The sequence below is a fragment of the Oxyura jamaicensis genome, chromosome 1, assembly GCF_011077185.1.
Source record: "Oxyura jamaicensis isolate SHBP4307 breed ruddy duck chromosome 1, BPBGC_Ojam_1.0, whole genome shotgun sequence".
In the NCBI taxonomy this organism is placed as follows: Eukaryota; Metazoa; Chordata; class Aves; order Anseriformes; family Anatidae; genus Oxyura; species Oxyura jamaicensis.
Window position 1 is genome coordinate 8,793,866 of NC_048893.1, and position 23,949 is coordinate 8,817,814.

The window sequence follows — 23,949 nt, forward strand, 5'->3', positions numbered from 1 at the left end:
AGTATTTTTTTAAAGTATAGTGAAGAATCATCAATCAACTGAAAGCAAATATTTTAAATGGTTTTATCTACACAGTATACGCATTGTTCATTTGGTATGAAAAAGATCATCATTAACTTTTTTTTAAAAAAAAAAAAAAAAAGTCTCTTTTTCTAAATTAACAGGGAATATCTGATACCCTTAATTACTTAGTGCTAGGCTTCTGACCATTACATTCTTACTTCCTTCTCAGTGATCAGTGGAAAAGACGACATGCCATATTTCATCTTGAAATATTTATTCCATTGTTTTTTATAGGTTAATCAAAGTATGTGATGTATGGCCCAAGTAGTATTGACATTCACCTGTAATTTGTTATAGAAGTAATAGTACAGCAAAAAAACAAAGTTCCAAGGACAGTAAGTTTCAATATTTACCTGTCAAAACCCAGTCTTCCTGGAATCAAGAGGGAAGTATTTCAATGGGGATTTTTTTTCTTCCTCCAGAGCATTAATTTACTGTATAATTTTGTGGGTAGCTTGAAGTGCAGGTTCATGTTCTGTCAAACTCTTTTGCTTAATGAATATTGTATAAGTTTGATCTTAGATCAAAGAGAAAACTTACTGTGTATAAAACAAGAGAAACACTTCCCCATCCTGAAGTCATTGCTTATAAACACTTTGACTTTCACATAATATTTGGATCCAACTTCAGCAGAAAAAGGCAAAAGATGAAATCATTTATAATCAGAAAATTAAACACGATGACTATGTTTTGTTATTATTTCTTACTATTTCCTTGTATCAAACAGGATCTGGCAGCATTCTTTTTCTATCAGTTAACATATCCTCCCTAGGGTCAGTGGGGTCATCCAAATGGTTCTGCTTTCTTCTTTGAGATAGTATTTAGAAGAAATTATTGAGAGATTACTCACCTGTTAGATCATTTTTTTCATGTTCTTGTTGTGTCTTGTCAGAAATCTTGCTTAATGTGTCCACAGAATTTTTGTGGGTTGATTAGGAGTTAAGAGGCTGCAGTATCCGCACCCAGCTGAAGATGAGCAGTTCTGTGTTACTGTCTCCTCTTATACTCTTGTCACAACAGAGGCTTTCCAATGGAAGCTGGAGCAGACATGAATTCCCACCTCAAAGGCAGAGATAAAACAGAGATAAAAATTGTCTGATATAAAGATATTTCCTTCATCTCCCACATCTCAAAGTATTTCTCTGTCATAGAATTTGAAAGCTGAAGTGTCAATAATAACTGTAATGCTCAGTGTATAAGCAGTGACATGAAAAGGTTTGCAAATGAAGTTCTGTAAGAGAAGGATTTATTTTACTGTCTTATACAGGTTTGTCTGTTAAATAAATGAAAATATGATTACCTGTGCAGTATTGCTACCACTTGTTACAGGACTAGTGAGGATGCAGGCATCATTAATTTTCAGTGAAGGCCACACAGCTCCTCTTGGGATTGCACACCTTCTTTTGATCTGCAAGCCTAGTCCAAAAGAGAAAGAGAGATTTCCTACCATGGCTCAATGTATTGTCTTCAGAAAAAGGAGGTAGCCTTGTAGCTTTCAAACCAGGTTTTAAGTTATGGTTATGAAAATTCTTGGACCACCCTAGTTTTAAAACTTCTAAACATTTTGCTTTATAGTTATAATGTTTAGAATTTGTTACTGGTGCTAGTAGCTGCAGATCTAGTTATTTATATCATGCTCCTGTATTTACATTTCATTCTATCTGTTAAACTTAAACCAGTTCACACAATATGTCAGAAGAATTTTGCATTAGAGTGTTTAGATTTATAGTCTCAATGACTTCATTAGAATTGTTTTGGATCTGCAGTGGTTGCAGCAAATCAAACTGTGTTTCACAGACTTTACATAGCAATTCATAATTAATGTGTATTTCTTTTATTGGACTTCCATACTGTATATACAGAATGCAAATGTACACACAATCTATTTCTTTGTTTTCTATTAAGAAATCATGTCGTCTTCTATAGTAGAGAGTAATTATACAAATTCTACTCCAGCAATCAGATACAGGGTTTGCATTTGAATTTTTAAGTATGTTCTACTTGCAGGTTTCTAGGCATGAGCTTTTATATATCTGTCAACATACACTTAACTGGAGATTTTGCTACTGAAACACATTCAATGATCTGTTGTGTTTGCCTTATTAACAGAAAATAGGCAGTAAACTCACCGTGTTTACTCTTCAGAGACCCAGCAGTGTACAACATGCAGGCTCTGCAGCCCTCGGGCATCTGTGTTTGTACTCATCTAAGACAGAATCCTAATATTTGAACATCTTAGTTGCCATCCTCCTACCTACTGTTTAAAATCCTTCAGGAACAAATCTTTCAAAACACCCCTTGAGGGGAGACCATATGTCTACTTAATTGAAAAGACACTGAGGCAAAGAGCTTGACTGCCTTGCCCGAGGCCACACTTTCCTGACTTGAAATTGTGTGTACCTGTCCACTACTCATTTTGCATCGACTTTTTTTTGTGTATGGGTGCAGGCTGGCATAAGTCTTACAGTCCTCATACAGCAGTTTTAGAAAATGAAGCAAATGTTCTCATCTGGTGAGAACATTCATTTTTCCTAGGAAATAAAACAGTTTCCTGTTTACATTAATATATGATTTTTTCCCTTTCTCTTCCTTCTTGTTGGGTCTTTTTCCAGTGCAGTCATCTTTCCTCATGGTCAGCAGCCATTCACTGCTTTTCCATGCCAGCACCTCTTGCTGCCAGCTAAAGCTTCAACATCCAGCAGCAGCTCCAGCTTTTGCTCCTAAACCCTTGCTCTGTTGCCCTTCCTTCCATGGGCAGAGAAAGGAACCTGAGGCACCCACACAGCCCACCCTGCTTGAGAATCAAAGATCAGATAAAAAAAATAAAAAATAATAATAAATAATATTAAAAAAAAAAAATCTTTGTCCTTGGGCACAAATATGAAAATCAGCTTGCCTGGGTATTTCTGATGCTGCTGGAGCTCTAGCCCTGAGTCACATTGTGTTTGTAGGAGCCAAGGAGTTATGTAATGGCTGGGGATGTGTGGGGTTTGAAATGCAAGTGAGTGCATGTAAGCTCTAGTCAGCAGGGAATTGCCCTTATTTGTATGTACAGCATGTGTGAGTAGACCTGCTGCACCCTTCCTCTTATCCAAGTACAAAATAAGGCCCATGATTTCCAGCAGCTCCATCCTCCACTTTCCTCAAGTTCCCCAACTAGAAAATGAAACCAGAATTTAAAGCAAAAGCTAGGAAAATAATTTTGAACTCGATGCACTAACTTTGTCATATCACCTCAGGATATCTGAACTCTAAAAAATTGGGTCCCTTCAGCATCTACTGTATTAGCTGCATCCTGAGAATATGCATAAATAACACCCTAACACAGCTTGGATAGCAGTTCTAGAGAGATATGGGGGGGGTTACACTAATTTTCAGTTTACTCACTAAATACAGTTTCAGTTTTCATGCTTCAGCTTGCATTTGGATTTTTGTAGCTTGTTTAAAAATACATACATTAAGTTAGAAAGGGTGATAATTTTTCCATATCAGGATCATTCAAAGCAAAAAATGTCATTTGGATTACTTCAGAATTGGAAATGTTTAATGTTTGCAGAACTACATTTTAAAAAGAATGAGTCTTCTAGAATTCTTCTAATTCCATATTTATTTGAAAAAAAAAAAAAAAAAAAAAAAAGTGAATATTTTTACAACAGCTAACAGAATTACATCCAAACACATATATACAATTTTCAGAGAGGTTTCACTGACCTCAGCAGGCACCAGAGCATGCTCATTTACAGCAGCTTCTAATGGTCAAATGCAGCACTGTGGTATGCCACAGCACTACAGAAAGGTGCTGATAATAGCCCTATCAGATAGATGATAAACTTGCTTGTGCTGAGGTTGGTGTTTGGAGGCAGAAGCATTGTCTTCTCCACAAACAATGTCTGAAGCACACATGCTGAGCTACTGCCAGACAGCTGGCTCTACAGCCGGCACATAAATATACAGTTTAGCACAACCTGCAATGTGTGTGCAAGAAATAGAGCAAAGAGCTATGTGATTTAGCCCTTGCTCAGCTCTTGCTCCTCTTGTTTAACTGTGGCACAGTTTCCAACTGATTTAAATCTAGCCCAGGTATAGCCCAGGTGTACATGACCTGCTCTTGGAGAACTAACAGGTAGACATGACCTCTTCCCCACTTCTGATTATACAGCCTCCAGGAGTCCTTGGGCACTCTCATTGATTTACTTCTGTCTTATTTCCCATCTTAGTAGTTCGTATCTTTCATTTTTCTTGAACAGATCTGTCTTCTCCATCCACGTATCCTCCATTAAAATTATTAGCTTTTCACTATCTTATTATACTGGATTGTTTTCAGTTTGCTGGCATACAGAAATTTCTTAATAAATCTTTCTCTCCAGACATCAATATCTTTTGTTGGCTACGGAATTTGTTTGAGTGCATTATTTTCAAATTCATATATTAGTTTTCATTTTTCTTTTTCTGTGATTCTTTCTGTATAAAGCAATGAGAAGTATAAAGACCTAACATGATATTAATGCCCCCATTAAAGCAGTGCAATTGTTAATAATTAAAATACAGCTCAAAAATGCTAAATAATTCTATGCTAGAGAACATTGTAATCCTTCATTAACATATTCCAGACATGAATCTATAATCTTTATTTACAAAAACTTAGTTTTTGTGACAGGTATATTTGTAATGATGTGACTTGTGATGATGTATAATTACAAATGATGTGAAAAAGAGATTACATTTTCTGGTATTTGTTAGTTTCAGTGTAAGAGGTAGCTACCTGATATCTGTAAATTTGATGTTATCATGTTGTCACAGCTTTTTTTTTAAAAAAAAAAAAAAAAAATCCCCAATGCTGCCCAATCCTACAGAAATTCAGTCCCACAAGTAATTTTACTCACTTGTATAGATCACCTAGGATTTCTGACTCAGATGGTTAAAAATTAAGGTGGAGAAGCCACTGCACAGAACTACATTTGAAAAATAATCATCATCATCTTCATCACAAAACCTACTATTTCTTTTAAGAAAAAAAAAAAAAAAAGGATATACAACATATTTTTTTGTTCTGATGTACTTACTAGCATGCTGCTTGCTGCTTAATGAATCTAAGTGATAAAGGACTTAAATAGTTAATTCAAGGATTAATCCTCCTCTAAAACTGTGCTGGGAACAAAAGCCGAAATGACTTTTTAGAAGGGAGAGACAGGAAGAATTTTGACCCTTCTACTCACGTTTTACAGCGTGAAACCATGAAGCAATTGAGGAATCAGTGCACGGCACGTGGATTAAAATGCTTCCTAGAAGCAGCTAGTTCTGTACATCGCTGCAACCCTCCCTGAACTTTCTCAGTAAATACAGCAGCCTGACAGCCTGGCTTCCCCGCTGGGTGGATCCTGCAACTCCAAGAGGGAATGGCACTTCTTGTTTTTAATTAGCAAAGGTGAAAGGTGAATTAAAACTGGCTGTTTGGCAAGTCAGAGCAAGGGGCTGAGTTCTGAAGAGCACCAAGGAGGAGGGTGCTTGCTTTTTTTTTTTTTTTTTCCTTCCCTCCTTCTCTGAATGAACTGCCTTGCAGGAGGGACTGAAAATACAGCTTCTTCCTGAATCCACAGGCAGAGTTGCTAAAGAGAGCTCAAGACACAACACTGCAGAGTAACGCCTTGGAATGTCCTCGTACGTTATAAACAATTGTTCCAGGGAGGGAATATTTTTACATGACATTTGCACAGCTTGACAAATGGCTAGCTGAAGCTGTGTGCTTTTTTGATGAGCATTGAATTTCCCGTAAAGATACTGCATAAACTGACCAAAGAGAGATATCTAACTGCACTGGGAAAGTAGAAGTGGAACTTGGAGCCATAAAAAAAAAAAAAAAAAAAAAAAAAAAAAAAAAAAAAACAGCAGTGATTAAGTGAAGACTGCAAGAATTCGATGTTGGGCAGGATGGCATCTGCCCAGGACATTTTAATACTGGCGTTTTGTGGCTTGTTACTAGAGTTACCAACGGGATGTCATGCAACAGATACGAGGCAGCCAAGGTTACGTCTGTCACATAAAGGTAGGTCAGTGTGTCAGGTTTTTAAAGACTTTATGTTAATGCAAGTTAATTGACTTCATTGAAAGTATTGCACTAGGGTTCAGCTGTGGTCCTTTAACAGAGCAAAATATTTCTCTTCAGAAATCCTGGAAATTATGCTGTATTAAATTGTATCTGTAATTGAGTTTACTGAAATCAGAAAGATTTGAGGCACTTGCAATGAATGATTTTACGCTGTTTAAGTATTTTTCTACCTGAAAGTGTATTAGATTTTCTTGTCATTCTGGCTTGTCCTCCATGCTCTAAGAAGGATATCTGATTGCTAATAACATGGAGAATATAACCTGAAGTTATTGCTGAATAAATGTACTCTTATGCATCAAGTAATCCTTAAGCAATTGAATGTCTGTTTCACTTTTAGAATTCTATTTATCTACAAATACATCTAAGGCAGAAAGACTGAATTCCTGTGCAACCATATGATTCATTTTCTAAACTAGCAAGTGTCATCACACTATAATTAAAATGACTAACTGCCAATGTAAGTCTGCTTGCACTTTAACTGTTACCCAATATAAAATGTTATTTTACATGCGTGTATAGTACTTATAAGCATTTTTTTTTTTTCTCCAGTTTACCTGAAGCCTAAAACCTTCTTCCTTAGTGCCTTCAAAGTATCCCCTTGTTCTGTCTGTCTTGGGTTGCATGTAATTTAAACTCTTCCTTATGATTCGGTTTTCATCCTGCATATATCTATAAATACCTGTGCATAACCATGCAATTTCAGTTCTCTATAGCAGTATATACATTTGTAAATGATGTACTTAGAAATACATCACAGGCAGTTATTGCAGTGAAGGTGAAAAAATGCAAGTGCATAAGATAAATTGATTATTGGTGAATCAGTAATATTTTTGATATTACCTTTTGGGCAAAGATGAAAAGAAAATGCCTTTTTGCTGACATTGTTGGGAATGAGAGCATGCCAATTTATTCAAGTACATTTCTGTGCTTATGAAAGTGATAACTAAGCTACATCAGTGTGAAATATATTGGAATACCTATTTTAAGTATGGCTAAGATTTAAATCTAGCATCAGCTACAGCCCCACCTGTAGACAGCTTTAGTCTAAACAAGGTTTAATTGTGTTTTATATAGCAAGCTAAATTACCAATTATAAAGAAAAAAGCTGAATAGGATAATTGGTCTGAATGTCTTGCTAGAGAGCTTTAAGAGATTGGTTTCACTTTTATAGTGCAGTGAAACATATTTTAAAGAAATATAGACTTGTCATAAAAAGCTCTCTTGTAAGTAAACAATTAATTGCTATCAATGAAATAAATGATATGATCTGTTTTAATATATAAATCACTTATTTTTTAACCAATGGTTTCAAAGTATAGTAGGAATGAGTGATAAATTATGATTATATAATCCTCTCACGTTTTTGTTGAAAATGTTTATTTGAATGTTGATTTATTAAGACAATTAATGTTGATTACTAAGACTACTGTTATTATTGATATTTCTTTACTTGTAAAGGGGTCAAGGAGATGAGAAAAGCAGAGTAAATGAGACAAATAGACCTACTGTTATGTTGGTCCAAGGCTCTGGCTTAGCTGCCAGTTTTGGCAAGCTCCCGACTACGGTTCTGTAACTATTAACTGCTTCTGTGCTAACTTGTAGGAGTAATTGTTTTTCCACTGGTTGGAATCAGTGTACATTTCATTGCATACTACTTCCATTTTCTGCAGGAAGCCAGTAATTTGGACATAACACATCATAACTCTGATATTTTCAAGGAGAATTTAAAACATCCATTTCTCACTGAGGGCCAAGCCTCCCCTATCTGATGTCAGTTTGCCCAGATCCAATGACACAGAAATATCTATCCCAAGCAAATTCTCTACCATGAATACAGACATCACCATCTTATATTTCACCTTGTAGAGTAGCCTGCCACATTTTTCACACTTATGAAATGTGACCGATTTTACAAGCTGTGTTGCAGTGTGTGAGTATTGACTACATATCCAAAGCCAAAGGTTATACGTGGCATCCCTGCCTGCACCCTGGAAACAGCTCTTGTAATTCTCCTAACCAAAAGAATGTAGCATCCAAGCATGAAGACTATGAGTAAATATTGCTGCAGTCACTAATCAAACAGGAACAGCAGGAGGGTCCCTCATCTTAATTGCACTTACTCCAGAGGGATGCTGCTTTGGGTACCAGCTAGTCATGGGCAGTTTCAAAGTGGTGGTTATGCATCTTCTTTACAAAACTGCTCTAGCCTGTCTATGAGCTGCCATTTTCATACAGACAAGTGAAGTTCATATGTGTAAATTTTCAGGGTGGAATAGACATAAATTCAGTTATATTTTTCACTGCAAAGACCCTGAAACATGAAAGCAAACATGCCTGTTCACTGCCTCCCTTTGTAACTGTGGATGTTGACAGTTAATTGGGATTCCAGAAAGCTAAGCTAGTGCTGACTGATAAGTTAAAAGCTTCTGTGGTGAGTATGAAGAGGTTTGTGGATATGAGATTTTTTTTAAGGGGGGAGTTTTTGCAACTAGTCCACATTAAAATCTTGTTACTAAAAAAAAAAAGCCAGGAGAAGTCTTCCATAAATTACAAATGCAGACATTTAGATTTTTATAAATTCCGAAATTTCCTGTCTATTTATTTATTTAAAAAAAAGATGTTCAGTGAAAGTGCAACGAACTGACAGTGACTGAGAACTTTTTGGCCTCAGTAAACCAATCTTCACCTGCAGTACACATATGCCTTCAAATCCACTGCAACAAGATCAGGTCCTAATCCTTGTTCAGAGGGGTCGCCTGATGGATAGGAATACCACAATCCCCTTGCTAATTAAGGGATATATTGTGCAACCTTTTTTTGACTCTATGGCCATTTACTCAGCTTTAGTGGGAGTTAATCAAAGTCCTGCATTCTTGAACTACTGTTCAGCCTGTCAGGTTAATGTAAACTGTAATGGTGATTTTTAGCATCATAGAGAATGCTCTTTATTCACATTAAACTCAAACCTGACAATTTTGCCATTCTTTTACATTGGGGTTGAATTAATCCTATAGTCACCTAATAGTCATTTAATGGTTTTAACTTCATTCTTAGAAAGTTGAACTATATACAAGTCCAGGACTTGTTGTTTTCCTCAAACCAGCAATTTTTGTTCACCAGAAAATTTATACTGCAATTAATATCATTTGTGGTATTAGCAGTATGGTCACACTGAAGGCTGGTGTTTCATAATGACCAGTGAAGATCTTGCTTGGGGTAATAATGTACTCCAATAGCTTCATGTTGATTTGTACAGATAAAAATGTGTTATTGCTCACTCAGTATTACAGAGAAATAAAGTTTCTACATTATGAAGTTGTAGGTTGACAACTACATTTAAAAATCATTAGCTCATTTTAAGTACAGTACAGACTCTGCCTAATGAGGTGTTAATGGAGGCCAAGCTTCAGCCCCTATTTTTTACTGGCTGCTGGTTAAATTCTTTCCCAGTATCCAACTGTTTGAGTTCTTGCAATGGGATATATATAATTAAGGTGAAATCAGCACACACTGCATGTTAAAAAGAAACTCTTTACATTACAGATTGAAATGAATTAGGTTTCCAAAGGGTAGGAGGGATATATTTATATAAGCCCAGTAGAACTACTTCAGAAGCGTGTAGGCCTGAAGAGCCCATGAAGAATGTAATTGTATAATTCAAGCCTTACACATGGTTTTCAGTGCATTTCTAAGTTGTTGTTTTTTTTTGGTTTTTTTGTTTGTTTGTTTGTTTGTTTTTGTTTGTTTGTTTTGTTTTGTTTTGTTTTGTTTTTTCTGGCTTGTGGATATGCTAAAGAGCAAAGGTAACAGTATGAAAGTGAGATGTAGAGCCCCTGTGGCAGTCTGCACAACGTTGTTGCAGCAATGGGATCTGATATAGTGGGTTCTGCACAGAGATTTGCAGATCTTGAGGGATCTGTTTTCTTTTTTATCCATTTACATTTCTCTTGAATAACTTGAGGTATTCTGACATTGCCTGATCTCAGGTTGTATAGCTATACTGTGGACACTATTCTTGCCTGGAAAAGATATGGCTAAATAGCATTTCCAGTCCAAAAATCTTCCTCTTGCTTGCTGTGAGCAGTGCTTGCTACATGCTGTAGTGGACCAAAGCTGCAGCAGGAAGAAGGTTCAGAATGAATTTAGAAAGAAAGAATCTGGATTTAATCAATTGATTCTCCAAACAAATATTTCAAACAATAGCAGTGTATGATAGAGGAAGGGAGAGCTGAAATGTCGTGGAAGTGATACTCTCTTTGTTCATATACAGATTTTAATACACAGAATGTGTAATGTAAGACAATACATAAGAATTTTGGTCTGTTAGGTCTGGCTAATCATCTTTGAGGAATGCTGAGGTCTGCTACGCTGCAAAAAAATGTTTCATTGCGATTTGCAGGAGACAGACTTTCATCATACCTACCTTAACTTTCTTGATAATTGTAAATTATAATTCATTTTACGTAAAATATATTAAGACATTTCTGCAAATTTTACTGATTATAATTTAGTTTCTTTAATCAGAAATTTACTCGCAAAAACAAATTTGATTTCAGAGAATGGTTTTGCAGTTATTGTAGCAATGTCTCGCTATTCATTATTCTAGTCATATAACTATCTTCATAATATCTTACTGTGTCAGATGTCTAGTTAGATGGCAGCAAAAGTTGTGGAGGAAGTAATGACTACAGTCAATAATAAAAAATGTATGGAATTTTTAGATAGTCATTTGTGAATTCTGAAGTAGGTAAATATACTTAATGCACATATAGAATTTTCAATTAGTAATCACCTGGCCACATAAATCATGGGTAATTAATGACTAACCACATAATCCTAACTAAATAATGACTGATTCAATTTCATGCATGAAAATGTTTTCTATTTTAACAGCTTTCATTGTAATAGCAGTTTGGTTTTGAATGATTATTAAAAATTAGTTCTCCTACCAATAAAATTTCAAATGCAATAAAGATTCATACGAGATATAAATCACCCTGAAACTGTACCAAAATAAGGATTTGGTTTGTGATCTATGCTCACACATAGTCTGGAAAAGTCTGTACAAAATAAAGTAGATAGAAGTTATATTATGTGCATGCACATATAGATGTATTTATAAAATGTGTGTATATATATGTAACAGATATCTTTTTGTTTGTTTGTTTGTTTCTTATAGTAAACTAAAGAACAGTGTAATTCTGAGGGTTAAAGCCTGTATTATGGCTCCAGGTCTACAGAATATGTTTGGGTATAAGGGTTGATATTACAAGTGTTTAGATAAAAGCATGTGACAAACATGCTCTTTTAACCTGAACTCTCAAGGCCACATAGAACTCAATGTCAGTACAGAAATGTCTTTGGGAAGGATATACAGATATCTCAGAGCCACTGGTGGGGTAGAGATGAGAGCTTTTGTAGTCCTTCTCCCACTGGTCAGACAACTGATTCTTTATTACCCAAGCTTTAGGTTTATTATTTATCCAGTTCACAAGAGGTGACTGGCAGCAAGTTCAAGAGTGCTTCCAAGTAATCCTAGATGGACTTGTTCACCAAGACTGGAATTATTTATTTATTTATTTATTTTTGCAGAGAATTCATCCCAGTTCCTTTCATAACTGCAGATTGTTGACAAAATCTTCTGTAAGTATTACTGTAGGAGAACTCGAAAGCAATAAGCACTACTGCTGTGGATGCAAGAAGCAGACTGTTTGCTGCGTAAGCTTTCTGGTTTTGCTTTAAAGGACTAAGTGCCATCTGAAGGTGCAAAACCAAAATATCCTGCATACTGCTGCTTCCACACTGTTGCCTCCCTGCTTTCAAAGTGATAACACCAACTGCTATTTTTAACTCTTCATCATATATTGTACTCATCATTATTTAATAATAAATAAATAAATAAAATAATAATTACATTTTAATTAAATGAATGCAGGATTAATGATGTTTGTATGATTTACAGTATGCTGTGCAAGGGTGAGCATTGAGCATCTGTTTCAAGTCTTCTGAGAAACTTTGGGTCAATAAATATTCTAAAACTGTGAAATGGGAATACTAAATATTATTAAAACTGCTGTACTGGTCTTCTTCATGAAGCTAGGCAAATATGAGGAAGTTATAATATGCAGTCAGCATTAATTAGAAGAAAAAAATCTCTTAAAGAAATTCATAGCCTACAGTAAGAAAGATAAAAATCTTTGTTTTACAGATAAAACCCTCTTAACTTGAGTATACTATTTGAAATGCTTTCTGTTGGATAGTTAATATTTGTCATTTAAATAATCCATTAAGGATTCAGGACTGTACATGAAACTAAATGCTAAAAGAAAATAAGAGTTAAAAGATTGTATTATAAAAAAAAAAAAAAAAAAAAAATCTGTAGTTTAGTTTTAATTCCAAACTCCTGTGAAGAAACAATATTAAAGTTTTGAAGAAACAATATTTGAGTAGTTTTTAGAATAAATTCCATCTTTAAATTAGTGGAAACTCTAAACTGCAAGATTCAGGTTGAGAAACTGAGTTTACACATAGATTAAAGCAAATAAAAACATTGATTCTCTCAGAGCATGGTTTCAAAAACAAATGTTACTAACCTATTGTTTCCTCTTTTCTGTCATCTTATACAAACTGGCAAACTTATTTTTCCCTTCATCTTGTTTTTTCTGATCTTCCTCAAAGCTACAAATTCTGATTTTGGAGGAGGTAGTTCACTGTGTTAACCAATTCAGTTTAATGTGGATATAACTGTGTTTCTCTTTTAAGCATCCTATTTTAGTTTTGATGAAACTATAAATCAATACGTTTTTGCCCATGCTGCATAGCTTTGGCAGACTTTTAGAGGGGTCTAAAAACTTTTATTTTCAAAACAGTGTAAAGCAGGACTGTATCATTATGTATTCAGCTTCTAGTCTTACCTTGTGATGATTTCCATGCTTACAAAAATCAACTAAGTAAAAGTACTTTTAGATTTTTTTCAACAACATTACAAACACAAGGAATGGTTTATCTGTTTTATCGGTTTGTCCATGATGTTTCTTGATGCTAGACATTTTCAGAGGATTTGTAATCTTCAACACATTACAATCAGGCATCTGGATACACTGTTTAGCTACGCTGCTCTAGGTGAATATATCATCTTAGTAATGCATCTTTGTTTCTCTACTAGTCTGCTCTCATTCTTATTTTACCTGTAATTTTCAGGAGCTCTGGAATACAATGGTATGTCAAAGGTTCCATTTACAGTTTCTGTGCAAGTATGTACAGGAGGTCCATAACCACAAAGATGTCAACAGAGTGATGCCTGCCAAACATCCTGGCCTTGGCAGACTGTGTGTGTAGTCAATAGCTGCAAAACTTGGATCACTCATATAATGAAAAAAAAAAATAAAAAAATGATGGAGTAAGTTGAATCTCGTCTTTAAATTACTTTTTATTAGACTCAGGTAAAAGCAGATAATTCGTAGTTGTTTTTGTCATGTCTTGTTACCCTGTCTCGATATAGAATGTGGTACACTTTATTACCTCTTCTGTCAATCAATCTGCTCAACTCTTATTACAGTCAGTGAGGTTCTTCCAGTTCTAACAAATGACCTAAGACTTGTCCTTGAATGAAATGTGAGTTTCAGCTGGAAACTTCACTTGCTCAGTGCAAGTGCCACTCTCTACCTTATAAACTTCACAGTTTAGTATAAAATCAATGAAATGTACTAGGAAACAGCAATACCCTCTGCCCTGTTGTCTTCCATGGAGAAACTCGGTGTCATAGCAAGTGTAACTCATAGCAAGTGTAGCCTGTCACTGGTTGACTTCTAGCAATAACATCTCCAGTATCAAGGAAATGAATCAAAATTGGATTTTTCAATGCTTTTGTAGGTTAAAAAGTCAGCACAAAGGAAACCCTGGAACAGTCTAATGGCAAAGACTAATTTGACATAGACATGCAACATTTAGTTTCTAAAACCGTATTACCCTTAATTGAATTTGCTTGAAATGAGCTTTTGTATCAAACCTAGGCACAAAGGATATCCTTACAGTCTGTGAAGGAAGGTTTTATGATAGAAATGGAAGTTTTGTGCTTTGCATGGCCAATTAAAGCGTAGTTGTAAGTATCCCTATAAATATTAACTATCCAAAATAAAGAAGAAAAAAAAGGTCAGAAACTTCATTCTTGGGGAAAAATAAATAAATCCAATCAAACAAAGCCTGTTAACCAGAAATAAAATCACTTCTTGTATTCCCTGGGCCTGAGCAGAAGATGTTCATTATTTATAAGAATTTAATGACAGGCAATATGTAGTCCTCTTTAGACTGGCAGCAGCAGCTAAGAGTAAAATAATGTTTATGATCTTTGTGTAAACATGTTGCTAATATTTCTACTTCATCAATACTGAAGATTTTCAGGTTTTAGGAAACTCATTCTTTCTGTTCAGCATGCAAATTCCATCTTTTGTTTCTATTTCTTTAAATCCCTCCAAATATATTTACTTACAAATTTTAAAGATATTTGACTGGATCCCTCCAGCATGATGATGGCCTTTTTTTTGGCAAATTATTTGCAATTTTTTTTTTTTTTTTAACCTAAGAACCTGTAGTTGGAAGGCAGACGTTCAGTGAAAGAAGATGTCACTCCTCGTAATGTATCTATTCTGTGTTTATTTTTATCTAAAGGATTCCTGACTTCATACTGTGAAGCAACTGAAGCTTCTGTGGGAATTCAAACAATGGGCTTTTTACTGTTGTTAAGTTTGCTTTATAGGCTTTTCCTTACAACACACTTGTTTAATGGGCCTAGTAAAATGGTGAATGCAGCTGTAAATATATCTTTTATTTGTTGATGTGTAATAAACATCACAGGGTCTTTTCTTATTCTGATCTTCCTGACACTGCTGAAAGAAAATTGTACAAAATGAATGAAAAGTGCTTTAAACTGATTGCAGAAAACAATAGTCCCCAAATACCTTAGGGTCAGTACCTTGTTTCTTTTTTTAACAGATAGTTTCTCCCAGCAGTGTTACTAGAACTTAATAATAGTAAAATAGCAGGTTGTTTGATGCAAGGGAATTATTCTAGATAGCGCTATTCACTGGGGTCATCACTGAAGGTCATTTTTCATCCAGAAGCTAAAGGTTAGCATGTGTTGCTTAATTCCATGAGCTCCTGCAACTCTTTGTTTATGATCAGGCAAAGTGCTTTCCTGTGGATGTGTGGTAAAAGACAAGAGTAAAGGAAAACAAAACCATTCCTTTATGTATTAAATATTTCATCTCAGTTGATTGAGAATGGTATGATGCAAAGCTTGAAAATATGTGTTGTCTTGGAGCCCAGAAATATGTAAGCTGTCTTAGAGATCCTGTTAAATTATTGCTGCAAAAATGCTTTGTCTTTATATGCCCGTGTTTACATGCACTGAGTCATTATTTTCTCTTCTCTGCTTATCTTAGGCAAGGCTACATCCTTTTGCATATTTTCAGGTTACACAAGCATCTGGGATAGTAGTTGTTTCTAAATACACTATTGAGGAGGTGTTAAAATATTCAGCAGGTTGAGCATTTCTTGCAGCTCAGGAACAGGCTGTAAACAGTTCCATGTTGTATATTGATGCCATAGTATTCCTTATTGAGTGACTGCATGTTTCTGTGGGGCAACTTTCAAATAATATGTGTTACTTCATTTCTAAAAAACTTGAATTCTTTCAGATAAAATGCTTAACATTTAGAAGTTAAAATAAACATTCAAGAGTGGTTCTCCAACAGCTTTGAAAGCAGCACTTTGAGCCTAAATTCAATGACTAAATATGGGAAACTTTTACTACAGAAATAGAACAGAGAGCTTATTTCACTGTTACTAAAGACAATAGCAAACCTCCCACAATTTCTGACTAAAGAGTTGACAGGGTATTTCCTTGTTCCTGACCTTATTTTCTGAAAGAGGTGATTCATTTTGTTGTTGCACTTGTCCTGGACATGTACTTATGACTTCCCTGAGTACAGAAGGAGAATAATAGTCAGCTTGAACCAGTGGCCTGACTTAACACTCAGATAAAAGTAAGTGAGATGGGTTCAGAATGAATGTTTGATGATAGATATAGGATGTTACACATCCAAAGATAAAACCCTTTAACTGAAAGTGACTTATTGCAGAGTTTACATGCAGTACAATTGTCTTGACAAAGTATAAATTAAGATATTATTACTAAGTACTGTGTCTTTAATCTAATAATGACCTGAAAGGTGAAGACAAAGGTGTAGTCACTTGAGCAATGAGTTGAGCAATTTAAGCAGCTACTGAAGCTGCTGGACACAGCTATCTCTGGACCATAGTACTGGCTCAAAGGTGTTCTGCATCTGTTTCAGTGCACAATATCCTGGCTTCAGTTAAGCACAATATGCTGAGTTAGGTTAAGCATGATATGCTGATTTAGGTTAAGCAGATTTCAGAGCAGCTTAAGCTAAACTTGTGCACTTCATATCAAAATGAACCCCTCAGAGCTGCCTGCCAGAGCTCAGCTAATTTCTGGCCAAGAAGCAGTAATAAACAGTGGTTATATAAAAGCTGCTTAAGTTATTTCCATGACACACAAAGTGGCCTTATAAACCATATTCTACAACTTTGAAGCTATAAATACTTGATCATGTGTGTACATTTAATCGTACAAATGCCTCCATTGACTAAAAGTTAAGTTGGTGTTTGAAAGATCAAAGTCTCAGTCCCAGATTCTCTGTGGCCATCCCTGTGGTGTGATTGATTGAAACCAATCATGTCAAAAGTTCTACTTTGCCCGTACCCGAGGCATTACAAAGCAACATGAAACTTTGATGATTTTGATTTATGTCTATAATTTCACTTTCTATTTTGCTGTTTGGAAAAATAATAATAATAATAATAATAATAATGAAAAGTCTTAAGACTTACAATTTGCTGTGCTCTTTTGTTATATGGAAAGTGGTATTTTCAGAAAAGGCATCTTTGTGGATTTTATAGAGCACCATAATAAGCGTGGATCCTTGTAATATAGAATTGTGAATTAGATGTTACAAGTACTACATGTGATTTTTTTTTTTTTTTTGACACAGAAAAACTCCTTACTTTGTTAGAAAATGAATCAAATTATTTCATAACATCAGGTTAATGGATTTGTGTATGCCTGTGTGAGGTTTCACATTTACTGCTTTAATCTGCACTAAAACTCTTGAGCTATAAAATTAGTTCTCTGGGCTCTTACGAAGAACCTTGTACATGACTTAAAAGTAAAACAACAGCAACAAAGGTCATAACATAGAGAATTGGAAATAATAATCACTGAGGTTTATATTTTCTTGTGAAACAACTCTTGAAGTGTGCTGTGAATTTGATAGCAGCATAGAAACACTCAGTCTCAATATCATTGAAAGGTAACAGAGGTCCTTCTATCTGATACTAATGCCTGGGAGTATTGCAAGACCCATGGGGAATAGATGAGTGTTATCATGTCTTAGCATGTTTTATATTTTAATTGGCAATCTATAACTTAATACAACGTTGATTTTTATTCTATAAGGAGAATATACCTCAAAGTTTTCCTGAATTAGGCATACACCATGTGACTAGTGTTCTTGGACTGATAGTCCTGCTTCAAGTCTATTTGGGGTGGTTTGATTTCTACGTTCAACTCTTTGCAATGTGATAGTAAGTTTTTACAGTTGTGGATTTCTGTACAAACTCTGTCTCAGTGGTTTTGCTTTATAACTCTTTGACCCTTCAGTCTGTAAGGTCTACTCTTAGCAGACATTGGCAGAGCTTAGCTATTACCACATTCACCTGAGTCCCATACTTATGGTTGTAACTGCATAACAGTAGCACAGGGTAATAACACATTTCTGTCAGCATTTTGGAGTTCTGCAGTTGCTTTCACACTGCTTTCTGCAGTTTGCTTTCAAATAATGCTTTCATTATTTTCACAATAATGTTGATACTATTCAGTCACTGCAGGATTGTTTACAGACATTTTAAAATGCATCTGAGAGCAATAAATGGTGGAGGTGGATCCCGAGAGCTGGGCTTGCATAATTGGATTGGAAAGCTTTGAGACTGGCCTTAGTGTTGACTGAAAAAGACTTGTTTTGGACTGAACAGTTCCTAACCTAAGCAGTTACTGATTTTCTCTGTTCTTTACCATACTGAAATGGTCTGCAATTTTATTCCCTTTATCATTAGTTTTTCTAGTGTCTCCACTTAACAAATCACTTAATGCTTCCACAGTCACACTCATCTTTTCACATTCCTAATATTTTCTTACTGTGGCACATCTAGTGGTAGACCAGTTACTAAAGGTAGTAACAATCTCCCCCTCATGTAACCTTCACCAACATTCCTGGAACTCTTTATGTTCATTAACTACTATTTTGATTCCCTAGGTGGACAAAATGTAGTAAATTGTTTCTGCTTGTACTTTTTGACCAGTCAGTTTACATACCCTATTTGACCAATTACCTACTAATTGGAATAATTGGATAATAACTTAGTTCTCCCTTTTGGTTAAGGAGCTAATGGAATGTTTCCACTTCTTGACTGCTGATTTTCATGAAACTTGGAGGAACTTGGAGGAACTTAATGTTTATAAACTGAACTTACTCCCCTCCATTTTCCCAAGAAATGTGGAATTTCTCAGAGGGATCACAGGAGTCAGGAAAAAAAACTGACCAGGGACCATGTCACCAATGGGTAGTGTGATCAAGAAAGCCTCTTTTTCTTAGGAAATTAGATTTTTATTTTTATTTATTCATCAGAAGGAAATTGAACTATCTTTACTATTACTGTTCATCACCCTCTCCTTTAGTCCTTCTAAATTGTACTTCTGTGGCAAAGTCAAAAGTCAATTCAGAAGATATTTTCTTATTACTTGAATTAAAGGCACTGACCCTTCTTTATTAAGGATTAAAGGGATTTAAAGTAATAAATATATGGGGTTTGGTTCTTAATTTTTTCCCCCTCTAAAATTTGAGAATTATCTTATTCCTACATGAGTGTGTAGATATACACATCCCCAGTTTCCTACACAGAGAGTATCAAAGCAAGAAGCTAAGTAATGAAGAACCAGATTAGTATAATGTTGAAGAAAATCTGGAAGAAAAGAACACAAAAATTCTATATGGCTGTGGAAGATGGAAGAGCACTTACTAGAAAATAATAATAATAATAATAATAAACTGAGAATTTTATAGAAGAACAGATAACTAGCCTAGTGACATAATGCTCTGTCTACTCTAAATCAAATCCAAAACATCAGGATCAACTAGATTTTATGAAAAGATTTTGTAATATAAATTGTAAAATAGAGCAAAACATAACCAAAAGCTTATCAGGCTAACATCTGAAACATATGTAGACAAGCAAGATTAAAATCAAAATCTATAGTATTTGAACACATTCTCATTAAGAAGTAAAAACAAAAATATTTTTGGTTTACTTTTTATTGTCTTAGATGGTGTCAACCTCAGCTCTGAATAATAAACTATTAATAGATTTTTTTATGTTGTACTGACAAGCAGTAGTACTTATATATAACCTCCAGACTACTTAGTAAACCAGCCTTTTATTTAAAGCATTTTGAGATATTAAGTCAGATAAATTAACCTATACATTTTATTGGTTTTGTTTTAAATGCATCAAAAAAATCTAGTGTGTTGATGGACCCATTTTCTCCTTGGTCTGCTATATTGTTTTCTTCTGTTATGTTTATCTAGATATTGTTAATTAACTTCAATTTTGCAGATAGCTTATTGAATGTTAAGGAAGACTTGTTGCCTCAGAATTCCTGAAAGCATTAGCAATATTTTAAGGAAAATATGATGTGTTGTCTTTCAACACTGGTCTCCAAAAGAACACTTATTTTTATGAGTAGTTAAGTATTTAATCTTAACATTCCATATGAATCATTTGAGTAATGCTGAGACTTCCTTTATATACTAATAAACTGAATTTTAGTATTTTTCTTTGAAGTCATAGGTCCTAAAAATCAAATATTTTCAAGAGTATTAGGATATAATGTTCAGAGCTTCAAAATATTTTTGGAATCATAAAACACAGAGGTGTTAAAAAATGGGTAGTAAATCGAAATAGCCTTACATTTATTTCTTGAAATATCACAAATTTTTCTGGGAAGTCTGATCCCCTATTTTAAGAATGCCCAAGTCTGGCAAAGTCTGGATTTTTTTTATTTTTTAATGAAAGTCATTAAGTAATAATAACCATTTTCAATAATAACATTATCAGTGTGTTTAAGTCCTGTGTTCAAGTTCTCTAGGATATAGTCTTAAATTATTACTTGAAACAAGTTTGTCTTAAATTGTATTGTCTTAAACTATTGTGGTGGAGAACAAATGTAAGGAAATTATGTTTTGTTGCTCACTTATTACAAGGCAGCCCACATTACACACACGCCCTTCTGGAGACTGTTTATCTAGTTTTCTGTTTGACTAATCATTCTTCAGACTTCATCATAGCGTTGCAAATCATGAACACAGGACTCAGGAACACACACAGCTTGTAATGGCTTAACGAGTCATGTGGTAGCTGGAGAATTGAGTACACATTTGTGGCCTTCAGCAAATGTAAATTCATGATTCCTATTTCATGGAATCATCATAATTTGGGACCAAAGTTACATTACTTTGATTCTCAGGCAGAGTGGAGACAAGCATCCAGTTATCACAATTCAGCTGATCCATATTAACTTGTCATCTCATCATAACTTCATCATGAATTAAATCATCATCAGTTCACATGTCATAGCTTGTTCCTTTCTGTTGGCATCACTAGGCTGATTTTTTTTGTAAATGGTTTCTGTTTGGCTCAAAAAAAATCTAAGACTCCGGCAAATTTGCTTTGTGGTTTATCTTTAATTCACTGCTATCATGTGTTTAACTTCCAGCTAGTAATAAAAGGATTTAATTCAATTTTTAAATTATTTTCCTCCTTTATACTTTTTGTGCATGTTTGTATTTTGTTTTTGAATCTCTTCTGATGTTTCATATTGTAAGTTTAATTTTTCTCTCTCGGTCTCTCTCTTTAAATATATATATATATATTTCCTCTAATTCTAATGTGGTCGTTATTACTTAATGTTGCAATTATAACTATTTTTTCATTTTTTGATTAGTATTTCCTTTGATATGTTCCAAAAGAAGCCATTTTCAAGAAGGAATAATTTAAAATGCAAAATATAACTTCTTTAAACTTTTTCTCTATTATGCCATAATCAGTTTACAAAAGAGATGTTCAAGACATTTTCTAATGTAATTGTATTCTTTTGTGTGGCCTCATTGTTCCATCCAAGACCCCAGTCTTAATATTAAAACATTCTGTTTAATATATCAGAAGTATTAATATTCTCATGAGTGGAAGTATTAAGTACCATATCTACGTCTCTACAAACATCAGTTTAAGAAACAAATACACTTCGTATGCTTTACAATGCATTTACTTTGTTTTTCTACAACCTTATTTATTATTTACAGACTTGTTTCATTCCATGTTGCATTCTTGTTTCATTCTTGTTTCATTCTTGTTTCATTCTTTTGTTGCATGAGTTTCTGGTTCAATTTATGGGTGCTGCGAAAGAAAAGAAACCTTTTACAATCAGATGATTATCTGTCCTGACTGATTTTCTTGAGTGAACCATCTTTTTTGTTATATTCAGATATGAATTTGAGAATACAGAAACTAACTGCTAAATTTTAAGCTCAAGAGATAGAGTTTTTACTTTGACTTGCTATTCCAAGTTAGTGTGAAAGAAATCAATTATTCTCATTGAGTTATTTTATGTTAATTTCATATACTCTAATCTTCTGAAAACTATCACCTTCCACTTAGGGTCACTTTTAAAGAGATGAGCAGATATACAAAATTTAGGTTTTTGTTGTTGTTGTTTTTATTTGTTTGTTTTTAATTGAAATATATCAGATGTTGTAAATGTAATGATTGAATCCCAACATTGAATTGGTATGGCAGCAGCATCCCTAGTAGTTTGATGGACAAAAGACTATAAGTATTAGAAGGCCTTATCATCTTTCACACTATTAAATCTTTTGTTTTCCTGTAGAGAATACAAAAGATTCTTAAATTGTTCCTAAATAGATCTTGATTGTTTTGGAAAATTATTTATGTAACTAAATAATAGAAATAGTGAAAATAAGTAGTTATGTTCTTTCATACTCCTACATCAAGCACTTGTAGGGTTCGTTTTAGTTGGGTGGGATAATCTGCATATCCTTTTCCAAACTTTCATGACTTTAATTGTTATGATTTGTCAGTGGCAATGAGAGCAAAGACATCAAATTGTTGGTCAACTGCAGAAGCAATCAATAATTGTATCTAGTGTGCATTTCATACGACTTGTAGTTTTCATGCTATTAACCTAGTTAGATAAGGAGAATCTTCTACAAATTTGATGACAAATTTTTCAGTTATTTAAGATTTTCAATCTGAGAAAAGAAAATGTCTGTTTATAGTGGAATTGTATATCTTTTGGCTTGCAAAGCTGCCAACTTATATCAGCAATCATCTGTATTTTTTTTTCATTTGATCTTTTAAACTTCCACTAAACCCTGAAAAAATCCCAAAGAATTCCAGTAGCAGTAAGTTATGTGCTAACTCTGAGACATGTACAAACACCTACTGAATAATCAGTTAAAATTGTTAAACTTGTGATTTATGACAAATGTAATCTCTCAATTTCCAGTAAATTCCTGGGTAAGATTTATATGTCTAAATCAATCAACTATAATTTTGATGTATTTTTAAGGTTATCGTGAGTTTTACAGCAGATTAAAACTTTCATCTGTCCTAGGAAAATCTAGAGTGAGAGTCACATGGTCAAATAGAACAATAGATCATTCATGACTACTGAATAAGTGGCATGCCTTTTTTTCTTAATTGAATGCCTTTTTGTATCTGTCTCTGTGTTAAAAGCAGACATTCCTTTGGATAAAGATTTTACAATGATGAATGATGATATAAGAATATGTGGGATTTGTTCTGAGTTGTAAAACTCAGATCATAATAAAAGCAGTAAATATCTGATGAATAATGCATTGTATTATATGTAATTTCAAGATTAACCTGTCTTTCAGCTCATCAGCATGACCAGATAGTTCTGAAAACTTACATTATAGGGAAAGGGGGAGAGAAAGAACAAGACCTGCCTACATATATGTGGCATTTGTGTTATTATTATGATTATTTGTTATTATTAAGGTCAGTTGAACAAGATTTGATATATATATTGCATGCTGAGGCTTGAGTTCAGTGTAACCTCTGAAAATGTGTTTGGGACATGTTTTCTGACTTTTTAGTGCTTCATTTGGCTGTGTCCCTTCTGACCATTTCCAGATTTTGAGGGAACTTTATTTATGGAAGCTTAATTGTGTTGTGTTTTCACTGTACCCTCACTGCAAAATCAGGACAGAACTAGCTCACATACCACTGCCTAAACCAGGCTTTTCACTTTGAAGTTCTTCTAAACTTAGCCTAAAGTTTCATGTATGAATGAGAACTGAGTAAAAGCCCAAATTAACAGTGCAGTGAAGATGTGTCAGTCTTAAATGTTATTTCTCTCTTTCTGTTCATAGTTAACTAAAGTTGAAGTATTAGAAACACGTTGATGAATTTGAACTGTCTGGGAAGTAAAGTTTAGGCTCTTGAGGTTACTAACCCTTTTCAGGGAGAGTATTCCTTTCTGATTCATAAAATCATATGACTAAGTTTTTTTTTTTTTTTTTTTTTTTTTTTTTTTTTTTTTTTTT

General features: G+C 34.2%; 1 protein-coding gene across 2 annotated transcripts in view; it reads left to right on the plus strand.

Moving 5' to 3' along the window:
• Positions 1-5,257: 5,257 nt before the first annotated feature.
• The window catches only part of SEMA3E (semaphorin 3E), a 141,675-nt gene continuing 122,983 nt past the window's right edge, over positions 5,258-23,949 (plus strand). Inside the window, exon 1 of one of the 2 annotated variants that reach the window (XM_035339722.1) lies at positions 5,258-6,106. In XM_035339722.1, coding sequence (XP_035195613.1) covers positions 5,980-6,106 — 127 coding nt within the window. In that variant the 5' untranslated portion in view covers positions 5,258-5,979. The remainder of the gene's footprint in view (positions 6,107-23,949) is intronic. The other variant, XM_035339713.1, reaches the window with a different exon arrangement.